Source organism: Delphinapterus leucas, chromosome 1 (genome assembly GCF_059928025.1).
Source record: "Delphinapterus leucas isolate spDelLeu-1000000601 "Yukka" chromosome 1, BTC_Dleu_Yukka2, whole genome shotgun sequence".
Lineage (NCBI taxonomy): Eukaryota > Metazoa > Chordata > Mammalia > Artiodactyla > Monodontidae > Delphinapterus > Delphinapterus leucas.
The window spans coordinates 77,984,574-78,006,373 of record NC_143129.1 but is presented as its reverse complement, the minus strand read 5'-3'; the positions used below and the strand labels follow the sequence as shown (position 1 = coordinate 78,006,373).

The window sequence follows — 21,800 nt, the reverse complement described above, 5'->3', positions numbered from 1 at the left end:
TCTCACTAAAGAAACTGTGTAATAGCCTTTTTGCATAAGAAAATCATTTTTCCTGATTTCCAAAAAGTTGAGTATTATTTTTTGTTTGTTTTGATAATGATATCTCTTCTCAAAATTCAAAATTAATGCAAAGACATGCCTTATCTTACTTCTCACATCTACTGAAAATAAAAACTTGGAAGATAACATTTCAAAATACATTTATAAAAACAACAACACTAGAGCTATTAAAAGTTCATGTACACATATCAGGCAACCAGTAGGCAAAATACACCATTTCTCTAACACAAACAACAGGCAACAAAATAACCCTCTTACCTGTCAAGGTCTGTACTGCCCTTTCGCTGGAAGGCAGCGGCTCCTTTCTGTGAGGCCGATTTAATGAAGTGTCCTGTGCAGAAAACAGTCCAGGGCTGTCAGTTAGTTTCTTTCGGCCACTGGAGTTAGGGTTTGAAACTCTGCAGCTCCCTATTGCACTTGTGAAAAGGTTTGTATGTTCATCACTGCTGGCCAGATCAGAGTTGGGAGTGAATCCCCCAAGGGATAAACTTGGAGAACTTTCTGAACAGTCAATCTGTAAAGGTGTCTGCAATCCCAAGGCCAATGGACTAGATTCTGAAGGCTCTCGGTGGACCCACTGCTCTTCTCTGTTTATTAAGCTTTTTGAAGGAGAGAGATGAGGGCAGGACATATGACACCGGTGCTTTTCCTTATGTTTATAGCGCTCTCCAACAGTATCCTTTCCAAATCGATAGCGCTTCAAAGATTCTAGGACAGATCTGGAAGAGCCAGTGTCCATGGAAACCTGTGGCTGCTCAGAAGAACGGTGTTCTCTGTGTTTGTGACGGTGCCTGTGTTTGTGCTCGACCATCCAACCATAGGCCATCTCGGGAGGGACGCTAGGGTAGGTACTCATAGAAAGAAGGGGAGTCCTGCTGGTTGTAAGAAAGGCTTCCTGTCGAAGTAGCTTATGCTTTTTCTTATGGTATTTGGTGGGATTGAGAAGTAAATGACCAGCATGCATATAGGAAGGAGGTGGAAGTGGAGTGGTGAAAGATGGAGATGGAGGAGGTGGATAAAGAGTTGGGGGATATCTTCCATAGTAACCTAATCCTATGGGAGCAGCTGTAAGGGGTGAGGGAGAGTAAGGCATGCCATAAGAAGGATAGAATCCAGTACTAGAAAGAGGAAAACTAAGGCTGTGCATAAAAGGCATTTCAGCCATTGCCTCCCTCATCTTAGGGGGTCTCCCTCTCTTCTTTTTTAAGTCAGGTTTTCGAATGTAGTGCAAAGGGTCTAAGGGGAAAGAAGGATGCGTATAGAAACTATTAAAGTTGATTCGAAAAATAGTTGGCAAAAGGTCTCGGGGGATAAAATGATGACTTCGATGAGTGATTCGAATTTCACTTAGGCGACTTATTAATTCCTCCAGATCTGCAATAAAGTCTGGATCCTGTCTATTTCGGAGTTGGGGATATTTCTTTTTCCGTTTTCGTTTTTGCCTTTTCATCTTGTCGTAGCTGAGGTAATCATGATTCCTGCGCTTACATTTATGTTTATGTTTTTCTTTAAGACTGCTTAGGACTGTAGAGGTTTCAGGGGGAATCAGAGAAACATGCTCAAAAGAATGCCTCCTCTTTTTTTGCCCACAAAATTTCTCTGCCCTGTCTGATGTGCTGTTATTATCTGTTCCAATTCCGCTATCACTAGGAATGGTCTCATCACTATGAGACTCACTAATAGGAGAAGGAGTAGCTTCTTTCAGAGATGTGAGTTCACTCAAGTGAGAAGGAGAATTTGGCAACAAAGTAGGAGGAGATAACCGCCTCCTCCCCTTTGAGGCCTTCTTCATTGCAAGAGTCTGAATCATACTGCCCTGTCTGGAGTGTAAATGCAAATATGGCACTGAACTGGGTTCAACAAAGCCTGCATCACTACTTACAGGGCTCTGACCTCCACTAGTCCCAGAAGACTGAGAGCAAATAGGTGATGGAAGAATCTCAGAACTACTAGCAGATGAAGGCAGTAAAGGTGGAAGAATCTGTCCTAATGCTGACCCAGCTGCCTGCTGAGCTGTTTGTTCAAGAACAGCAAGGCTGGTAGGGCTACCAGAAAGAATGCCATTTAAGACAGTTTTTGGTTTTCGACCCCTCCTCTTTCCTATATAAATGGTTCCTTTCTTGCTGACATTTATCTGTTGGCCCAATTTAGAGCCAAATGTGGCGGCAAGACTTGACACTGTATTATGGAGTTTGGATTGCACTTTCCCTTTATTACTTGATTCTACAGAGCTTGAAAGAATCTGATTCAAAAGTTTCTTTCTCTTTAAAGTCTTCATTTTATTTATTTTGCGGATAATTGTTTTCATTAACTGTCCATTGTTTCTCTTCGTAATTTTTTTATCTGGTTCCATCTCAAGGTCACTCATACTACAGACAGTTGGCCTGTGACTGTCATCTAGATCATCTGGATCCTGAAGTTGATCCTCACTCTCAAAGAAATCACTGCTACTTCTATGGTTGTCACTTTCAGACTCAAGCTTGCTTGGACTTTCAGTGGCAACAAATGGAGCCACCGATAGTACAGGTGGCTTCATCTTGACTGGTGACCTCATTTGCCTCTTAGGTCTGCCTCTCTTTTTTGGAAAAGGAGACACAGACAGACTTTGTTTGAAGGAAGGAATTTCAATTTCTGGCTGTAAAATTGGGGGTTCTTGTTCTTCCTTAGACTGCAAAGAAAAAACTTTAGAGGCAGGAATTTTTAAAGTCCTTTTAGGTGGACCTTCCAGTTGAGGCATCTCCTTAGATTTAGGCCTTCCTCTTTTGGGTTTATAAATATCAGACAAAAGATCACTAGACACACACATACTGGAGGATAGTTTGTGAGTAGCAAAAGACTTATGAGATGGTTTTTCACTATCAGTTAAGAGAGCAAGAGATGGAGTTGTAGATTTGCTCAACTTTGGTAATCGGCGTTTAAGGAAGTCATGATCTACAAATGAAGATGGTCCAATGTTTTTCATAAACTTGGCTGGCTCGGAATTACTATTTGATAGTGAACTACAAGAAACATTTTTAAAAAGCTCTGATCTTTCTAATTCTAGCCCTTTTGAAGACCGGCATGTGCTTCTTGCCACCACTTTAGTCCACCGAGGTTTTCTTCCTTTCCTTTTTTTTAATGGTTTGGACTGCAAAGTAGTGCTTAGGCTTTCAGTAACTTGGCAGTGTTTGTCGGATGCAGTTACTGCACCAAGTTTTAGAAAGGGCTTGTTACTAAATAAACTAGTGAAGTTAACAACTGAAGGCGTAATTGTATGAATACTGGAATCAGAAGTCAAACTTGGCTTTTTTCCCAGAGAAGAGCTTATTCTTGGAATATCTATATGTGCAGTTTTGGAATCATTTACCTCTTTATCAATCCCTTTGCATTCAATATTCGTGCTATGACCCACAGACCTATGACCAATGTTCAAGTGGGTACTTTCAGAAGTAAATTGGTTCTTTCCGACAGATTCAGAAATTTCTTCCATTAGTTCTGTGGTAGGACTTAAAAGTAACGGATTAGGAGCCATCTGTGAAGACGTTTCAGGGGGACTTCTGGTTAAAGGATTAACAGATACAGTAGGTGATGGGGAAGGGAGATTGCTTTCTCCTACTGCACTAAAAGGGGATTTTGCTGTAGATGCATCAGAAGCAACTCCCATTTGAAAGTCCGGAGAAGTGCAATATACGGGAGGTTGCTTTTCATGCTTTGAGGTTTCATAAGACCCCCTTTCACTGGATGAGAAACTGTCTTGCTGAATGCATGTTCCTTCATTAAACATTTCTTTCTCCAAATTAATGATTTCCTTTCGAACTGAGAACTTTTCCAATATGCTTTCTTTACTCTGCCGTATAACATTCTTCTCAAAAGTTTTGCTGGTGGCACTGTCTTTCAGGGATTCAGAAAGTTCCTGACTTTCATGACTATTGATGTTTGTACTACAAGAAGCCTTAAGTGGTTCCTGAGTGGGGAGCAGTGCTTCCGCTTTAAGGTTTATGGCATCTTTACTGACCAGTCCTGCCATAGGACAACTCACTAGTTTCTTTCCAATGTCCTTATTAACTAATCCCATTGTTGAATTTGCTACAATCTTCTTCGCACAGTCCTTGGCCACTAGGCCAACAGTAGAACCCAATTTCTTTCCCAAGTCTTTATTAACTAGTCCAACCACAGTGCCAAGTCCTAGCTTCTTTCCAGGTTCCTTATTCACTAAACCTGGAACAATACCAATTCCTAGCTTCTTTCCTGAATCTTTGCTCAGCAGTCCTACTGTAGTGATATTCCCTGGCTTTTTGCCTAAGTCTTTATTAATGAATACCGCTGTAGTGCCAGTTCCTAGTTTTTTCACAGAGTCCTTATTGACCAATCCTACTGTTGCATTAAACACTGGCTTTTTCCCAGGATCTTTAGTTACCAATCCAACCGCTGTGCTGATAGTTGGTTTTTTTATTAAGTCCTTATGTATTATTCCAGCTACAGAGCCAACACCTGCTTTCCTGATCAAATCCTTGTTAACCAATCCCGCAGTAGTGCCAGTTCCTAACTTCTTAGGTTTTGTCTTGGAAGACTTGGAGGGAGGACAAGTTGCAATGAGCTGTGCCAACTTTTCCGTTACACTCGTTCCTCCATTAAGTAATGCCCTGTCCTTTAAATCAGGATCCTGGCTACCAACAAGAGTAGATGATGCTGCATTAATGTAATCTGTCATTTCTGAGTGTACTGGAGAAAGCTTCTTAGACAAAGGATTGTTTTCTCCCTGTGAATGAAGATGGATGCTCTCCTCAGACTGGCATTCAATGGCTGCAACATCACCTGATTTCTTGTACAACTTTGAAGGATCCTAAAATTTGAACAAGAAAAGGGTTTCAGAGAGAGTAAAGCTTATATACCATTTCAGTTTAGCATTACAATCAAACAAACTAAATGATGACAAATCAGATACAAGATAGGCAATAGTGCTTTTTTAAAAAAACTAACTAATGTTATACTGTCACGGTATGTTAGTTCCTCTACTGCTATATCAGACTATATAGATGTAATCTTTGTTGACTTTCAACCATATGAACATACATATTATTGAGTATTTAGAAATATACCTATGGTATTTTTTGACATTGTTTTAAAAAGGCAAATAGTCTACTTTCTCCTTACATGGACTGAATATACATTAGCATACGAATGTACTGTTTTTGAAAAGATATTGTTAGTTACAATATCCCATGGTCCTCGTTTAAAATAATGGTTCTTTGCCTACCTCCTTATTTAATTTCAATGATTTCAAACCAATGCAGGACAATTCCTGACCAACTTTTACTCCTTTAACACATTCTTAATTATAATCTTGAATGAGCAGTCAAGTTCTCTCTTCATGTGAGAAGAATAGAAAAGACAATAAAATATGTTCATATTTTCTTTAGAATGTGTTTTTATATAAAATCTTAGAGTTGAAAGTAACTTCTAAGTCATAATATAAATTGCTATCTAATGTATGAATCCTCATTATATACTTTACAAATGAATTTATCATTTCCCACAACAGTCTGTTTTACTTTTAGATAACAAAGATTTTTTTCTTCTTCACGTTTCAGCAGTTTGTTTGTTTTTTAAATTGAGGTATAACTGACATAAAGAGTCTTTCTTAACTATAAAATACAAATGAAAGACTTGAACAAATGTAAAGACATACTATGTTTGTGGATAGGAAGATATGAAGCTGACAATTTCCCCGAAGCAAATTTATAAATTTAATGTCATCCTAATAAAAATACCAACAAGATTCTCTCAGGAATAAGAAAAGTTATAACATTCATTGGGAAAAATATATAAGCAAGAATACCTAGCAAAATCTAAAAAGAAGGGGATAACTATCAAATATTAAATTAATTTTTAATGCCTCTATCACTAAAACAGTATAGCACATGAAAAGACAAAAGATCCAATGGGTCAGGATAGAAAACCCAAAACCAAATTCATGCATATACGGAAAAGTTTTGTGTGTAAAATGGTATAATCCCTACAAAATAGAAATTGGCAATAACTAGAAAAATACCACATGCATTTATTCCTTTGACCACTTTTAGGGGATCTACCCCAAGACACACTGGCAAAAAATCTAATGTTTGCAAAAACCTAAAAATGTACCACCATTTTAATAGCAAAACCCTAAAACAGTCTAAATGATTATCTACAGGGGATTGGCTGAATAAATCAAAGTATATCTGTACAATGGACTGCCATAAAACTGGAAAAAAAAAAGAGAAGATATCAATATACTGCTATCAAATGCTCTTTAATATGTATTATTAAATGAAAAAAAGCAAGAATTTGGACAGTGGTTATAATATGCTATCTTCTGTATAAGAAGACAGGTATATGAATATATATACGTATCTGGTTATATTAAAAATAGAAGAATAAACAGAAGATTAATGAAAATAGTAACTTATGAGGGAGGAAACACAATACAACCAATATTTGATTGACTCAAAATTAAGGGGACTATCTCTTCTTTTGGACTGGACCCTTACAATTTTGCCCAAGAGGAAACTGGCTTTTCTGACAGTCTCATATTCAACTGACATATATTAAGCTTGCAATTAAAGAAACACATTTTCTTCCCATCTTGTTAAAGAAACAATATTCCCATTTTGTATTTTTACAGTTACTTTTCAAAACTTAAAAATTAAAGGCTTTATTAAGTATTTTAAAATATATTTATACCTGAAAATTGTGACACTTCCATTTTAAAACATACCTTTAAAAATCTGTCTGAACAAACTATGACTATGTACCATAGCATAGATAACGCTCACAAACAAGACTAAGTGAAAGGATACAGAATAAAAGTATGTACTATATAACTCCATTTATATTAAGTTCACAAAGAGGCACGACTAATTATGATATTTAAAGTCAGGAAAATGGTTACCCCTGGTGTGGGGCAATGATGAGAAAGGAGCACAAGATCTTGGTGGGTGCTGGTAATGTTCCATTTCTTAAACTGAATGCTGGCTACATGGGGTGGTTGAGTTTGTGAAAATTCACTGAGTTGTTACATTTATATTTATGTTATACTTCAATAAAAGTTTATTTTTAAAATTCTGTGTGAAAGAAAAGTAGAAACATCCAGCTCCCTTAACCTGCTTAAAAGACTGTACTGAAATCTGGTTTTTCACCTTTGATGGAAATGAATATCTCAGGTTAATTAAAAGCATCCTAAAATAGTTAGTATCCCACAGTAAATGGTCTATGATTAAAGAAGGAAAAAATAAAAATTAAACAAAAAAGCACAGATAATTTGATTTTGGTTTCAAAGATTTTTTTTCGTCCAAATCCTGACACTGAATAAACTGAGTGAATGAGATAATATTAATAAGATGTTGAAAGCTACAGTTGGTACTGGTAATATTATTCTCTTACCTTTCTAAGAACCTCTTAAAATGACAACCAGTAGTAAGAGGTATCATTTTTAAGAGTATATTATGTTAGTCAATGAAAAAGATATTGTATCAAAACATCATTTTAAGCATATAATTTTCTTCAACTTGAAAACAAAGATAAAAGTATGCTCATTAGAAAAGAGGGAAGGTATAAACACTACCATCCATAAATAAACAATTTTACATTTCATATGCTTCACCATATACTCAAATACATGTACATTCTTTCATAAAAATGGGGCCAAAAATGCTTGCAGTTTCATAGCCCACTTAAACAATACGAGGAAGACACCTTTTTACACAAATAAATTGAGTCAGACTATCAATTCAATGGTTTCGTAATAGTTCAAAATTCATAAAATCAACTTCATACTGGTTGCTTTTTAAACAGCGCTGTGAGGCATGCAGGATCCTAGTTCTCTGACCAGGGATTGAACCTGTGACCCCTGCAGTGGAGGAAGCCTGGAGTCTTAACGACTGGACAGCCAGGGAAGTCCCAGTTTTCGGCTATTTCTTCTTGTAAGGAATATAATGATGAACATCCAATTATATAAATGTTTGCCTATTTGTCCAATTATTTCCTTCAGATCAACTTCTAAAAGTGGAATTGCCTGATCAAAGGGTATATACAATAGGGACTTCCCAGGTGGTCCAGTGGTAAGAATCTGCCTTCCAATGTGGGGGACGTGGGTTCGATCCCTGGTTGGGGAACTAAGATCCCACATGCCGCGGCGCAACTAAGTCCATGCGCCACAAATACTGAGCCTGCGCGTGCACCGCAACTACTGAGCCTGCTTGCTCTGGAGCCCACATGCCACAACGAAGAGCCTGCACACCACAATTAAGACCTGATGCAGCCAAATAAATAAATAAAGTTCTTTAAAAAAAGGGTATATATGATAAATAGTTACACGTGTAGGACAGCTCTGCATCAAGAAAGACTTTTTTTAAAGCTGTGGTTTTCTTTTTTCTTTGAAGATGTTGGGGGTAGGAGTTTATTAATTAATTTATTTTTGCTGTGTTGGGTCTTCGTTTCTGTGCAAGGGCTTTCTCTAGTTGTGGCAAGCGGGGGCCACTCTTCATCACGGTGCTTGGGCCTTTCACTATCGCAGCCTCTCTTGTTGCGGAGCACAGGCTCCAGACGCACAGGCTCAGTAGTTGTGGCTCATGGGCCTAGTTGCTCCGTGGCATGTAGGATCCTCCCAGACCAGGGCTCGAACCCATGTCCCCCGCACTGGCAGGCAGATTCTCAACCACTGCGCCACCAGGGAAGCCTCAAGAAAGACTTTTTTAATGGAAAAAAGTTTATTATAAAAATTCAGAGTTTATAAACACTACATTTCTGTAACCCAAGATAATACCTTGTGACTTGTGATATTCTGCATTTTTAGGCAATGATATTGCCTAAAAACAGAAACAGTAACAACTGACAACCTTGCTTCTGACGATTTTGAAATTAAACATCAGACTAACAGTATTCAGGTCAATCTTAATGTTCCCAAACCTTGACAATTGGGTGATTTGGTTATAGTTATCGTCAGAAAATACGCTCTCTCATTTACTGTTCCAATAAACTCATTGTTTTCATTTCAAACGCCATTATTTCTAGGATTAATTACTACTTGCTTCATTTTCAAATCCACTTGTTATTGTCCTGTTTTTATCAAATGGTTATCTTTTTGCCCATTTTAACCATTTCAAAATCTTTCAGATGGTTTCAATATTTCCAGCTCTTTGGTAGTGAAGTCTATGCTCATCTGTTGACTCTTTCCCTACTGTTGGTCTGTGTTCTTATACAGCTTGTAATGTTTTCTCATTATGCTATGTGAGTTTTCTTTTTGTGAATGTCAATATTCTAAATGTGAAGAAAATATTTTTTATTCCCACTGTCAGTGTTTAAGATTTTACAACCTATAGATACACTTTTGGGGCATTTCTATTTACATTTCACTTACTGCCTGGTATTATGAACAAGACATCCTGTCACATGATTTTACAGGCCTTGTATATTTTTTCAGCAGTGTAATAGCTGTTTGAGGTCCATGTCTTTTTTCTGAATTGTGAAGTTTATCATTTCTTATTTAGAAGAGCCCTTAATATTTCTGAAATAATATTTCTCTCATGTCGTACATTTGTCTCCCAATTTACTGGTTGTCCTTCTACTTCCTATTATTTTTCTTAAAAAGAAGTTAAATGTATTCAGAAACATATGAAAAACTGTACTAAGTACCACACATATTCTGTCATTTGATCCTCACAACAACCATATGATGTGGTTAATGTAGTTATCCTCATTAAATTTATTTTTTTAAAAATAGGAATAGTTTAGATACTAGATTACCTGGTCAAGGTTACTTAACCATTAAGTGATTGAAAGTATGCTTTAAACATAGTCCGATTTCATAGCTAAAGCTCTTAACCATTATAATAGATAAAATAATCTCTTTAGTTTTATAGTTGTTTTCATAGCATAATTGGAACGATCACATCCTCCTAAAGATGACAATCTTCACCACATTTTCAACTAATGTTTTTATGGTCTCATTCTTACTTTTACTTTAAATTATTTATCTATTTTGAATTTTTAAAACATAATCTGTGGGTAGAGAAGCAGCTTTTACCTGAAAAGGTTTTGTCCGTTGTTCTAAGAGTTTTTCCATTTCTCATTTCACATTCACTGATTTGAAATACATTTCTCACATATTTTTATTCATATTTGGGTCTAAGCTCTCCATTTTGCTTCACTTACATTTATGTTTATTCCTGAGCCACTAATAATATGTGGACACTTTACAGTATGTTTTAATACTTAAAAAGGCTATTTTTTCCTTTTTGTAAGCCTATAGAAATTCCTTATTTTATTTATAACATTATTGAGATATAATTCACATACCATAAAATTTACTCTTTATGAGCACAAGTTCAATGGTTTTTAGTACATTCACAGAGTTGTGCAACCATAACCATTAACTTTAGAACATTTTTGTAAGGCTCCCTGGTTGTTTTTGCATATGTATACTTCTAGATGACCTTGAGGTTCATATAAAGTTTTGAAAAACTCCACATGGCATTAACTTTATATATTAAAACAGGAAAAAACGATATCTCAACATTAACTTTAGCTCCACAATAACAAAGCAAATGTTATCTGCTTAGTCAAGCTTTTTGGTGTTACTAGATATTTATAATTTTATCCATATAGATCCTAAACACTTACTGTCAAGTTTATTTCTAAATATTTCATAAATACTATTACTTTTGTGAATAATTTTTTTGTTACATTTTCTAACTCTAAACTGATGGTATTCAAGAACACTACTGATTTAATTTACTTTATAATCTTGAATTCTTGCTTCGTCAGGAATTCATTTTTTCAACAAATAGTTTTAAGTACCATTGTTTAAGTGCTAGGAATAACAGTAATGGAAAAAAAAATCTCCCTCACTGCGGAGATTTTATTCTAATGCATGATAGGGGTAGAGGCAATAAAAAGATAGATGAAATATTCAGTATATCAGATGGTGAAATAGGCTATGGAGAAAATCAGAGAGTATAGAAGAAGAGGAAAGACTAGGATTGGAAAGGATTTGCAATATTAAAACATGTTGTCAGGGGCCTTCCCTGGTGGCGTAGTGGTTAAGAATCCATCGGCCAATGTAGGAGACATGGGTTAGACCCCTGGTCCGGAAAGATCTCACATGCCGCGGAGCCCGTGCACCACAACCACTGAGCCTGCGCTCTAGAGCCCGCAAGCCAGAACTACTGAAGCCCGTGTGCCTAGAGCCCATGTTCTGCAACAAGAGAAGCCACCGCAATGACAAGCCCACGCACTGCAACAAAGAGTAGCCCCCGCTCACCGCAACTAGAGAAAGCCCACGCACAGCAACAAAGACCCAATGCAGCCAAAAAATAAATAAAAAAACACGTTGTCAGGAGAGTCCTGATTGAGGTTACATTTGTGCAGAACCCCAAAGGAGGAGTCTATGTAGCTGCCTGAGAAAAGAACGATACTAAAAAGAGGAAACAGCAGGAGCAAAGGCCCTGAGGCAGAAACTTACCTCATATTGATAAATTCAAGGAATCCAGGTTTGCCAGAGTAATCAAGGGAAGAGTGGTCAGGCAGAAGGTAGGGGGACAGACTTTTTTTTTAATCCAAGAGAGGGGGAAGCCATTGGAAGCTTTTATGTAGAGGAGGTATGTGACCTAATTCTTCATTCAACAAATATTTACTGGGTACCCACTCACTGTTGGAAATAAAACAAAGAACAATAAAGACAAAAATCTCTACTCTCACAAAGCTTACATTTTAGTGGGAAAGACAATAAAGAAAAACAATAAACTTTTAAAATATTACTTGTTGGAAGGTGTTAATTGCTATGGGAAAAAGAAAAACAAATTGAGAGTGCTGTGAGAGAGTTTGCAAAATTGAGTTAGGTGACTGGACTAGGCCTCAATGATCAGGTAACATCTGAGCAAAGACATGAAGTGAGAAAGTTATCTACAGGAACATCAAGCATGCTAATGTGGCAGGACTTAAGCAACTGACTCAGGGAGAATAGAATATGTGACCAAAAAGAGTTATTATTATCATGGAGGGCCTTTAGGCCATTATAAAGGCTTGAGCTTTTACTCTGAATAAAATGGAAAAGCACTAAAAGATTTTGAACAGAAGAGTGATATTTCACTTACATCTTCAAATATTCCCTCCCTCTAGCTGCTCTCTTCATAAAGCTATAAGGATTTAAGGGTAATAGCATGGAGTCTTGTTAGCAATCTATTACAGTTTTCTAGACAAGAGATGATAGTGACTTGGACTAGGGTAGAAACAGTGGAAGTGCTGAAAAGGTAACAAAGACTGTAGTTGGAGGAGAGTTGAAAATGACTATGAGGAGTTCAGTTTTGGACATGTTAAAACTGAAATGTGTTCTAAACATCCAAATAAAGAGGTCTGAACAGGAAGATTCAAATTTGAAAGACAACAGCTTATAGATATTTAAAACCTTGAGCCTGGTTCACATAACCAGGTGAGGGTTGATCAATGGAATATTTACAAATGGAATATTTCCTGCCATATCAATAAACAAAGGATGTCACAGTCACCAATGACTGCAGCCCTCCAACGTGAGCTGGTAAGCCCTGACGAAACTCAGGGCTGAAAAGAATACCTGCCATCTAGCAGCCATCAGACTGCAGCCACTCCCTGTGGTGAGCCCTGAGGAAACTGAGGATGTGAAAATACAGGCCCCAGATAGCTCAGGTGCATATCAAAGGAATGATTTTAGTGAGCCCAGACTCTTGCATCTTCCCATATATAGAAAAGGGCTAAATTCCTTAACTTGAGATATCTGGTTTTAACAATAATCTTTTGATGTTCCCAATTACCTGCTCTTTGTTGCAAAACTCCTATACATCCTGGCTCCTCCCCTTACCTCCTCGGAGCAGCAGTTTCTCAGTTATCTGAAACGCTGCAGTCCTTGTTTTGCCCCAAATAAAACAACTCTCACGTTCTGTATATATATTTTTTAAGTCAACAGGGTGAATATAAACAGAAGAGTAGAGAATTAAAGACTAACATTGAGGCATTACAACATTAAAAGATCAAGAAGATGAAGAACTAGCAAAAGACTGAGGAGGCCAGAAGGCAGCAACAAGAGGGAGGGGGGAAAAGGCAGAGTGAGTGAACGTGTGGTACCTTGGAAATGAAGTAAAAAAAGTTATTTCCAAGAGTGATGACTGCCAACTGCTGCTGACAGATCAAACAAATGAAAACACGTATTTGTTTGTTGGATTTAGCATTGTGGCATGGGGATGGTCACTGGTAACCATGCAAAGGCAGTTTCTATAAAGTACAAGAGCAAAAACGTGGGAATTCCCTGGCGGTCCAGTGGTTAGGACTCCACACTTCCACTGCTGGGGACCTGGGTTCAATCCCTGGTCGGGGAACTAAGATCCCACAATAACATGATTGGAATGGGTTTAAAAGAGAATGGGCAGAGAGAAATCTAAAGAACAGCAAGGAAACAGAAATAAGGAGGCAGAGCTAGAAGATAAAGTAGAATCAAAGTAGTTTCTTTTTTTTTAATGTGGAAAATAATGGCATCTTTTTATTCTCAAATGAAATATAGCAGTGAAAAAGAAATGAAAAGCCATACAGCCTTTAAGTTTAATACATATGTGTGTATGTATATACATGAAATCATTTCATCATTCATCCTCTGATACAAAATACACTTCTCATGTACTAAATTCTCGTACATACTTGGTTCTATTGATAGATACTCCATTCTGGGTCATTAATTTTCTCTCTATCCATGCACCAATACCACAGTGTTCTAACCATTTTAACTTTAATTATCTGGTAAGTCTTATTCCTATATGTTACTGTTCTTTTCAGAAGTGTCTTGACTACTCTTGCTTATTTTTCCATATAAATTTTCTAAGCAACGCACCTGGTGCCAAAAAGTATGTATTACTTTAATTTTGATTGTTAAATTTGCAAACACCCTGAAGAAGTGAAAGGAGGGACTTGAACAGATATTTGTACACTGATGCTCACAGCAGCATTACTCACAAACAGCCAAAAGGTGGAAGCAACTCCACTGACAGATGAATGATAACATGTGGTATATATATGTACAATGGATTATTATTCAACTTTAGAAAGGAAATTTTGACACATGCTACAACAAGGATGAACCTCAAGGACATTATGCTCAATGAAATAAGACAGTCACAAAAATTCAAATACTGTATGATACCACTTGTATGAGATACCTAGAGTATTAAGTCAAATTCAAAGAGTCAGGAAGTAAAACGGCTGTTACCAGGGGCTATGGGATGGGGGGAATAGGGAGTCACTATTTAACAGGAATTAACAGAATTTCAGTTGGGGAAGACTGAAAAAGTTCTGGAGATGGATGGTGTGTGAATGTACTTAGTGCTCACAGAACTGTACATGTAAAAAAGGTAAATCTGACGTTATGTATATTTTACCACAATAAAAAAAGTGCAATTAAATTTTGGGACAACGGACACCTTTATGATTTTTTTATTCAACATTTTAAGCTTTTCTATTTGTTCAAAATTCACTAGTGTTTTGAAGCTTTCTTCCTTTAAATATTAAACCCTGATAGTTAAGTTTATTCCTAGATATTTCATCTCTTTCCTAATGGAATCTCTTCTTCTAACTTCTGTTTATTTGTATGAAGGCTACTGATTTCTCATTTATTTCTCTATTAGTCAATTACCTCACTGAATTCTCTTATTTTTTTTGACTGATTCTCTTGCGATTTCAAGGTATATAACATCACTTGCAAGTAACAGTAGTTTTACCTTTTCTATTTTTATCCTTCTAATTCCTATTTCCTAATTTTATTAACTAGTATCTCATTAACATTATTAAATACCAGTGATGAAAAAGGGTATTCTCTTCATCGACAGTCTAATGAGAATGCCCTGGTGTCCCCTCATTAAGCATTATACATATGTGTATACATATATATGTGTACATATATACATTTATATTTTTACATACATTATATATTTTTACATATTTCTATTTAACACATTAAGGAAATACCTATTTTATTTTTTAACTATTAGTATAATTAATTATAGTAACATAGTTCCTAGTATTGTACTCCTTTGGATTCCTGGGGAAAAAACACAGTTCATAATGGTATATAGCTCTATTGTAGATTCACATGTAATTATATGAAACAGAGGTCCAGTATACCCTTTACCCAATTCCAAAAGGATTGCTTGTGTTGTCCCTTTATAATGCATAGCTCTTTTAATGTGCTGCTGAAATTGTATGCGGGTAGTTTACTTAGCATTTTGCATCATAATGCCTACATATGAGGAAAAGAAAATTTTAAGCCCATATTCTTTAACTCAGGAAAGTATAACTGAAGTCAGAGATTGTCAGCCTTAGCTATCAGTTGTTAATGACACGGAATGCCTTAAGAAGACAAGCACAGAGATATCACAACATTCAGTAAAGATAAGTGAATATTTATGAACTTGTTTCTATAAAGTGTAAAGCAAATCTATTCTGTATCTTCCCAAATTGAGATATGCTTAATTAAGCCTTTTTGGTAAGACAGGCAAAAGACTTTGCTCTGACATTTAAAGATTTAAAGTTCCAAGGAATTATTTGTAACCTTGAGACTAAAATGAAGTCATTATAGAACTATACAGACTGTTTACTATAAAAGATAAGTTTTTATCACTAAAAATTATCGATGTATATTCTTAAGCAGTGATATAATTAAATAACAGAGTAATATACCTTCAATTAATTCAACAAATATAAAAGGGACTGTGAGTAGTCCTCCTTGTATATGTATTTAAAAGTAAGCTAAAGTGAACCTTACCTGTATTCAGAAGAACCTGAATTTTTGCTTAAGCAAGATTATTTTGTAGTTTCCCTTTTTGTGCTATCTTTGTAAGTTTTTAGGATTAATTTTATACTCATTTTTCTTCCTTTCGTATGCTCTGAAACATTTAAATCATTTTGAAATTATCTTTCCCTGAAGTTTTACAGAATTAAACTAAAGCCATCTAAGACCAGCATTTTTTGACAACAGTAGTAGCTTTTTGAGGGACTTCTCCATTATATTTATGGTGATTGGTCAGTTAAAATTTTCTGATTTCTGAACTCAGATTTAGTAAATTATCCTTTTTTAAAAATCATTTTCACTTTTCACATTTATTTGCATAAAATTAAAAGCAGACAAATTTCTTATAGTTTCCTTTTAACTTCCACTGTATCTGGAATTATTTGCCCTTTAGCACTACTTATTTTATATATTGTTTTCCCTCATTTTTCTTTATTTCCAGGTTAGGCTTGCTAAATATGTTTCATTTCCCCCCAAAGGAACCACTATTTGGAGAGTTACCGCCTTTGTTTTCTAGTTCACTTCTGCCTTCATGTTTCTCAAACAGTCTTCTTTTCTTAGGATTATTTTGTTCTCTTGGTAACTACTGAGTTGAATGATTTATTCCATTTATTTTTATTATTTTCCTTTTAATTAATATAATTAATATTTAAAGGTATCTTCCCTTTAAATACAGCTTACCATGAAAATCAAAAGTTATTTTGTTTATTTTCTACAAATTCTGAGATCTGGTAATTTCCAGACCATAAAGTTTTTTGTTTTTTTTTTTTTAATTTTTTAAATTTATTTATGGCTGTGTTGGGTCTTCGTTTCTGTGCGAGGGCTTTCTCTAGTTGCGGCAAGTGGGGGCCACTCTTCATCGCGGTGCGTGGGCCTCTCACTATCGCGGCCTCTCTTGCTGCAGAGCACAGGCTCCAGACGCGCAGGCTCACTAATTGTGGCTCACGGGCCTAGTTGCTCCGCGGCATGTGGGATCTTCCCGGACCAGGGCTCGAACCCGTGGCCCCTGCATTGGCAGGCAGATTTTAAACCTCTGCGCCACCAGGGAAGCCCACCATAAAGTTGTTTTTTTTTTTTTTCTTTTTCGGTACGCGGGCCTCTCACTGTTGTGGCCTCTCCCGTTGCGGAGCAACAGGCTCCGGACGTGCAGGCTCAGCGGCCATGGCTCACGGGCACAGCCGCTCCGCGGCATGTGGGATCTTCCCGGACCGGGGCACGAACCCGTGTCCCCTGCATCGGCAGGCGGACTCTCAACCACTGCGCCACCAGGGAAGCCCCACCATAAAGTTTTTAATATCTGTTTTTTATTACTTTCTAGTTTTTCTGCATTGTGATCAGAAAATATTATTTTTACTTCTTGTGGTAGCTTACTGTATGTATGTTCAGTTTTTGTGAGTGTCCATCTGTTATGGACTGAACTGCATAACCCCAAATTCAAATGTAGAAGCCCTAATGCCCATGTGACTGTATTTGGAGAGAGGGCCTTTAAGGAGGCCTTTACTTAAGGTTAAATGAGGTCATAAAAGTGGGGCCCTACTCCAATAAAAATGGTGTCCTTATAAGAAGAGCGAGAACGCTCAGGTATCTCTTTTGTTACACTTGGCCATGGGAGGAAACAGTGAGAAAGTGGCTGTCGCTAAGCCAGGAAGAGAACCCTCATCAGAAACCAATGCTGATGGCAAATCGATCTTGGACTCCCAGACTCCAGAACTGTGAGTTCTGTTTCCTGTTTTTAACTACCTGGTCTGTGATATTTTGTTAGGACAACCCTAGTAGACTAATAGTACACTATCGTATTTTGTTATTTAAAAAACTTTTATTGCAGTATAGTTGATTTACAATGTTGTGTTAGTTTCTGCTGTATAGCAAAGTGAATCAGTTATACCATATTTTGTTACTCTGACCTTTCACAGCCTGAACATTTTTTTTTAACTAGGTGGAATGTGCTTGTTTTTTTGTTGCATTAAAAAATCTGGAACATGTATATTTCTGTTCTAGAGAAGTTCAAAAGACTAACATAATATACTTAGCCTTCAATATTTGCTGACTCTACTATTAGCAGTGATTAAATTACCATATTCTTCCTGTTACTGCCTCACTATCCAATTAGACATATTCTTTTTACTGTATCAGTTTTTTACTGTATCAGTTTTATCAACTTCAAATGACACTGACTCCTACTATAATAAAGAAATCAGTACATACTTAAATGACTTCATTTTCTCTCTCATTTCCACATTGTATATTAATTTACAAACCAACAGCAGTCCCTTTGTTTAGCCTTTCCATTCCTCTGTGGCTAATAAAAAGATTAAAGGTTGTTTTCTAGAGTTTCTTGAAGAATGAGAAAAACATTCCCTGATTTCAAGTGTTCAAAAATGTTTGTCACTATCATTTTGGTATAGATGAACCGTCCAATTTGAGGACATTATGGATTTTGCTCCACTGTTCTTTGGTTCTGGATTTTGATGTTTGAGAACATCTTGAATTTTATCCTTACGAAGTAATTTCATCCTTTGATCTGGCTCACAAAGAGATTCTTAGCTTTACTGATAAAGTCTAATAATAATTGTTTACATGAATTTTCTGTTATTTGTGAAAAATGCCCTTACATTATGGCTTTAAGACTGATCTAAATCAATATTTCTGCCTTCTTCTTTAAAGATATCAATTATGCATATGTTGTATTTTCTTTTTTTTCCCATACATATCACACTTCTCCCATCCTTTTGAACTTTGGTCATTTCCATTTTGTTCCTTCTTTCTCACTGTTTTCACATGTGCTGCTTTTACTTTTATATAATTGATTTTTTTCCCTCTATTTGTGTCCTTGGGTGCCTTTAGAGGTCTCTCCTGTTTCCTAAGCTCTTGTATTGTTGTTTTACCCTTCATCATTTTCATGAAGGTGACTTTATGTTTTTATAATTCCCAGCAAAATATCTGGAAACAGTATCTTACTAAATCTGCAATCTATCCTGCTAAAACATGTTGAGGAAGCGCTATTATGAATTGGCAGTTATTTCCTCTCAGTATTTGAAGATATAATTGATTTCCTACTTTCCTTTAATCAATGTTTAAAGGCCTAATATTGGCTTAACTGTCATTCCTTTAATTCTCATTTTTTTTTGGATTTTTTGTCTTTGATACTCTACAGACTCACTAAGATGTGTCTCAGTGTACATATAGCTTTATTAATCCTTTTCAGAACTTGTCCTTCATAAATAATCAATTCTGGAAAATTACCTGGCAAATATTACATCTCCTCAATTATTCTTCAGGACTCCATTAGAACATACTGGACTTCCTATTACCATCCTTTATCGTCTCTTTATTCTTCCTATTATATTTGACATCTCTGGATCAGCTACATTCTAGGTAATTTTCTCAATGCTATTTTCTAGTTCACTATTCTCTCCACAGCTGTGTCTAAACTGGATGCTTAAACTAATTATTCACTGTTTTTAATGTCAATGTCAATGAATGCATTTTTCATCAAGAAAATAGTTTTCACATCTAGAATACATATTTCATTGGCTTCTTTTTGAAAATCTGCCTGGACATTTTTTTTGTGTGTGTGTGGCTGTGTTGGGTCTTTGTTGCTATGCGCAGCCTTCTCTCTGGTTGCAGGGAGTGGGGGCTACTCTTCGTTGCAGTTTGCAGGCTTTCCATTGCAGTGACTTCTCTTGTTGCGGAGCATGGGCTCGGCTCTGGGTGCATGGGCTTCAGCAGTTGTGGTACGCAGGCTCAGTAGTTGTGGCTTGCGGGCTCTAGAGTGCAGGCTCAGTAGTTATGGCACACAGGCTTAGTTGCTCTGCAGCATGTGGGATCTTCCCAGACCAGGGCTGGAACCTGTGTCCCCTGCATGGGCAGGCAGATTCTTAACCACTGCGCCATCAGGGAAGTCCCTCGATAACTTTGTTTTTTCATTTTGAATTGTGAGCTCTTCTTAAGAGGTGGCTCACTGAGGGTACAGACCCTGAAGAATCCTAGTTCCGACTGCCCACCTTGAATAGGCTTAGAATAAATTGGAGGTAAATTTTTAGACCTTCTCTAGGTAGGGGTAATTTTTCCGGGAGAAAGGTAACAAGAAATATATAAAGGAAAAGACTGAGATGTATTTTTTAAAAAAATAACAACAAAAAAACCCTCCAATATCTCAAAAAATAAATAAATAAAAGATATTATTAATTAATACTTGAAGGCAGATTTTTTACCAAGTTTGACTTCAGTCTCAGGAAAGCCAAACCACCAAATACTTATTCCTGGGAATTCGCTGGCAGTCCAGTGGTTAGAACTCCATGCTATCACTGCCAAGGGCCACGCTGCGTGGCCAGAAAAATAAAATAAGTAAATGCTTATTTCCATGTTATTTCTGGCATCACAAAACTTGTGAATAATCAACATGATAGAATAGATTACTGCCAATTATAATTAGTTTAACATTGTTAGTAATACAAACAAGGCATGCCACTCAGATTTATGGTATTATTTGAATTTTCACTTTCAAATACAGGTGAGCATTCTATTTGAAACATGGAGTGAAGAATTTCCTTATGGTTATCATGTGGTAACATTTAATAAAGAAGTTGAGGTATAGGTGTTACTGTAAAACTATAACTAGTACTGAAATACTTATGATTATAAAAGCTGTTAATTTCATGGTCTAAAATAAAAACTATCACATACTTAAATAAACGAGGAAACTGACTGGCAATATAAATATTAAGAGTGTGTTATCTAGATGTGTATAAACATTATTTTAAGATTAAGTAAATAAATGCTGCCGTGGAGCAACTAAGCCCGTGTGCCACAACTACTAAGCCTGCGCTCTAGAGCCTGCAAACCACAACTACTGAAGCCCACGCACCTAGAGCCCGAACTCTGCAACAAGAGAAGCCACCACAGTGAGAAGCCCACTCACCACAATGAAGAGTAGCCTCCACTTGCCGCAACTGGAGAAAGCTCACATTCAGCAACGAATACCCAACGCAGACAAAAATAAATAATTAAATAAGTAAATAAATGCTAATAAAATTTAAATAATCATATAAGACAGAATAATAAGAACTGCATTTATATCATAATTTTTATGATTTATTTATTATTTTATCTGCGTCAGGTCTTAGTTGCAGCACGTGGGATCTTTTTATTGAGGCACGTGGGATCTTTCATTGAGGTGCGTGAGCTCAGCAGTTGTGGTGCAAGGACTTAGTTGCTCCATGGCATGTGCGATCTTAGTTCCCCGCCCAGGGATCGAACCCGCATCCCCTGCATTGGAAGGCAGAATCTTTACCCTTGGACCACCAGGGGAGTCCTCTATATCATAATTCTAATCTTCCTAAAATTTTAGTACACTAAGCTAAATAACATTAAACGTATTAACCTTTAAGTGAAGTATTTTACTCTCAGCAATCCTTGAGCCTTTCAAGAAAATTACTATTTGGGAATTATTCACATTGTGGGAAAATTAAATAAAAGCAAAACGTCAATTTGGCTCAAAATTTCACAAGAGAAACTCCAAAATAAATCATCTTTATCCACTATAATTCAACTTTAATCTAGACATAGTAAGAAATAGTATAAAAAAGAAGAAAATGTTAAAGAAGAACAAAACATCTTAAACAAGGGTTATTCTCACTCCATACAAAAAAATTAAATGCCTTAAAATGTCTTTATGGAGATGATTCATGAGGCGTAAAATTTGAATAAGCTTTTTGAAGTGTTTCTACAAACCGCCAATCATTCTCTGTAGTTGATGACAAAAAAATTTTGAGATTTGCTCAAGTTGCAAAGTTCTTTTGAGAAAACATTTTATTGAAAAACTTGTTCCTAATATCTCACTCTGCTGTGAACAAAATGTTAATGATATAATTAAATATGCTACTTCTGTATCTCATACATCAGACATGCATGCTTGACA

General features: G+C 36.4%; 1 protein-coding gene across 5 annotated transcripts in view; it reads right to left on the bottom strand.

The window, feature by feature from the left end:
* Window positions 1-21,800, bottom strand: part of ASH1L (ASH1 like histone lysine methyltransferase) — a 216,842-nt gene that overhangs the window by 150,770 nt on the left and 44,272 nt on the right. For all 5 annotated transcript variants that reach the window (XM_089913940.1, XM_030759569.2, XM_030759568.2 and 2 more), the window contains one exon: window positions 319-4,882. In XM_089913940.1, the coding sequence (XP_089770066.1) occupies window positions 319-4,882 (4,564 nt within the window). The remainder of the gene's footprint in view (window positions 1-318; window positions 4,883-21,800) is intronic.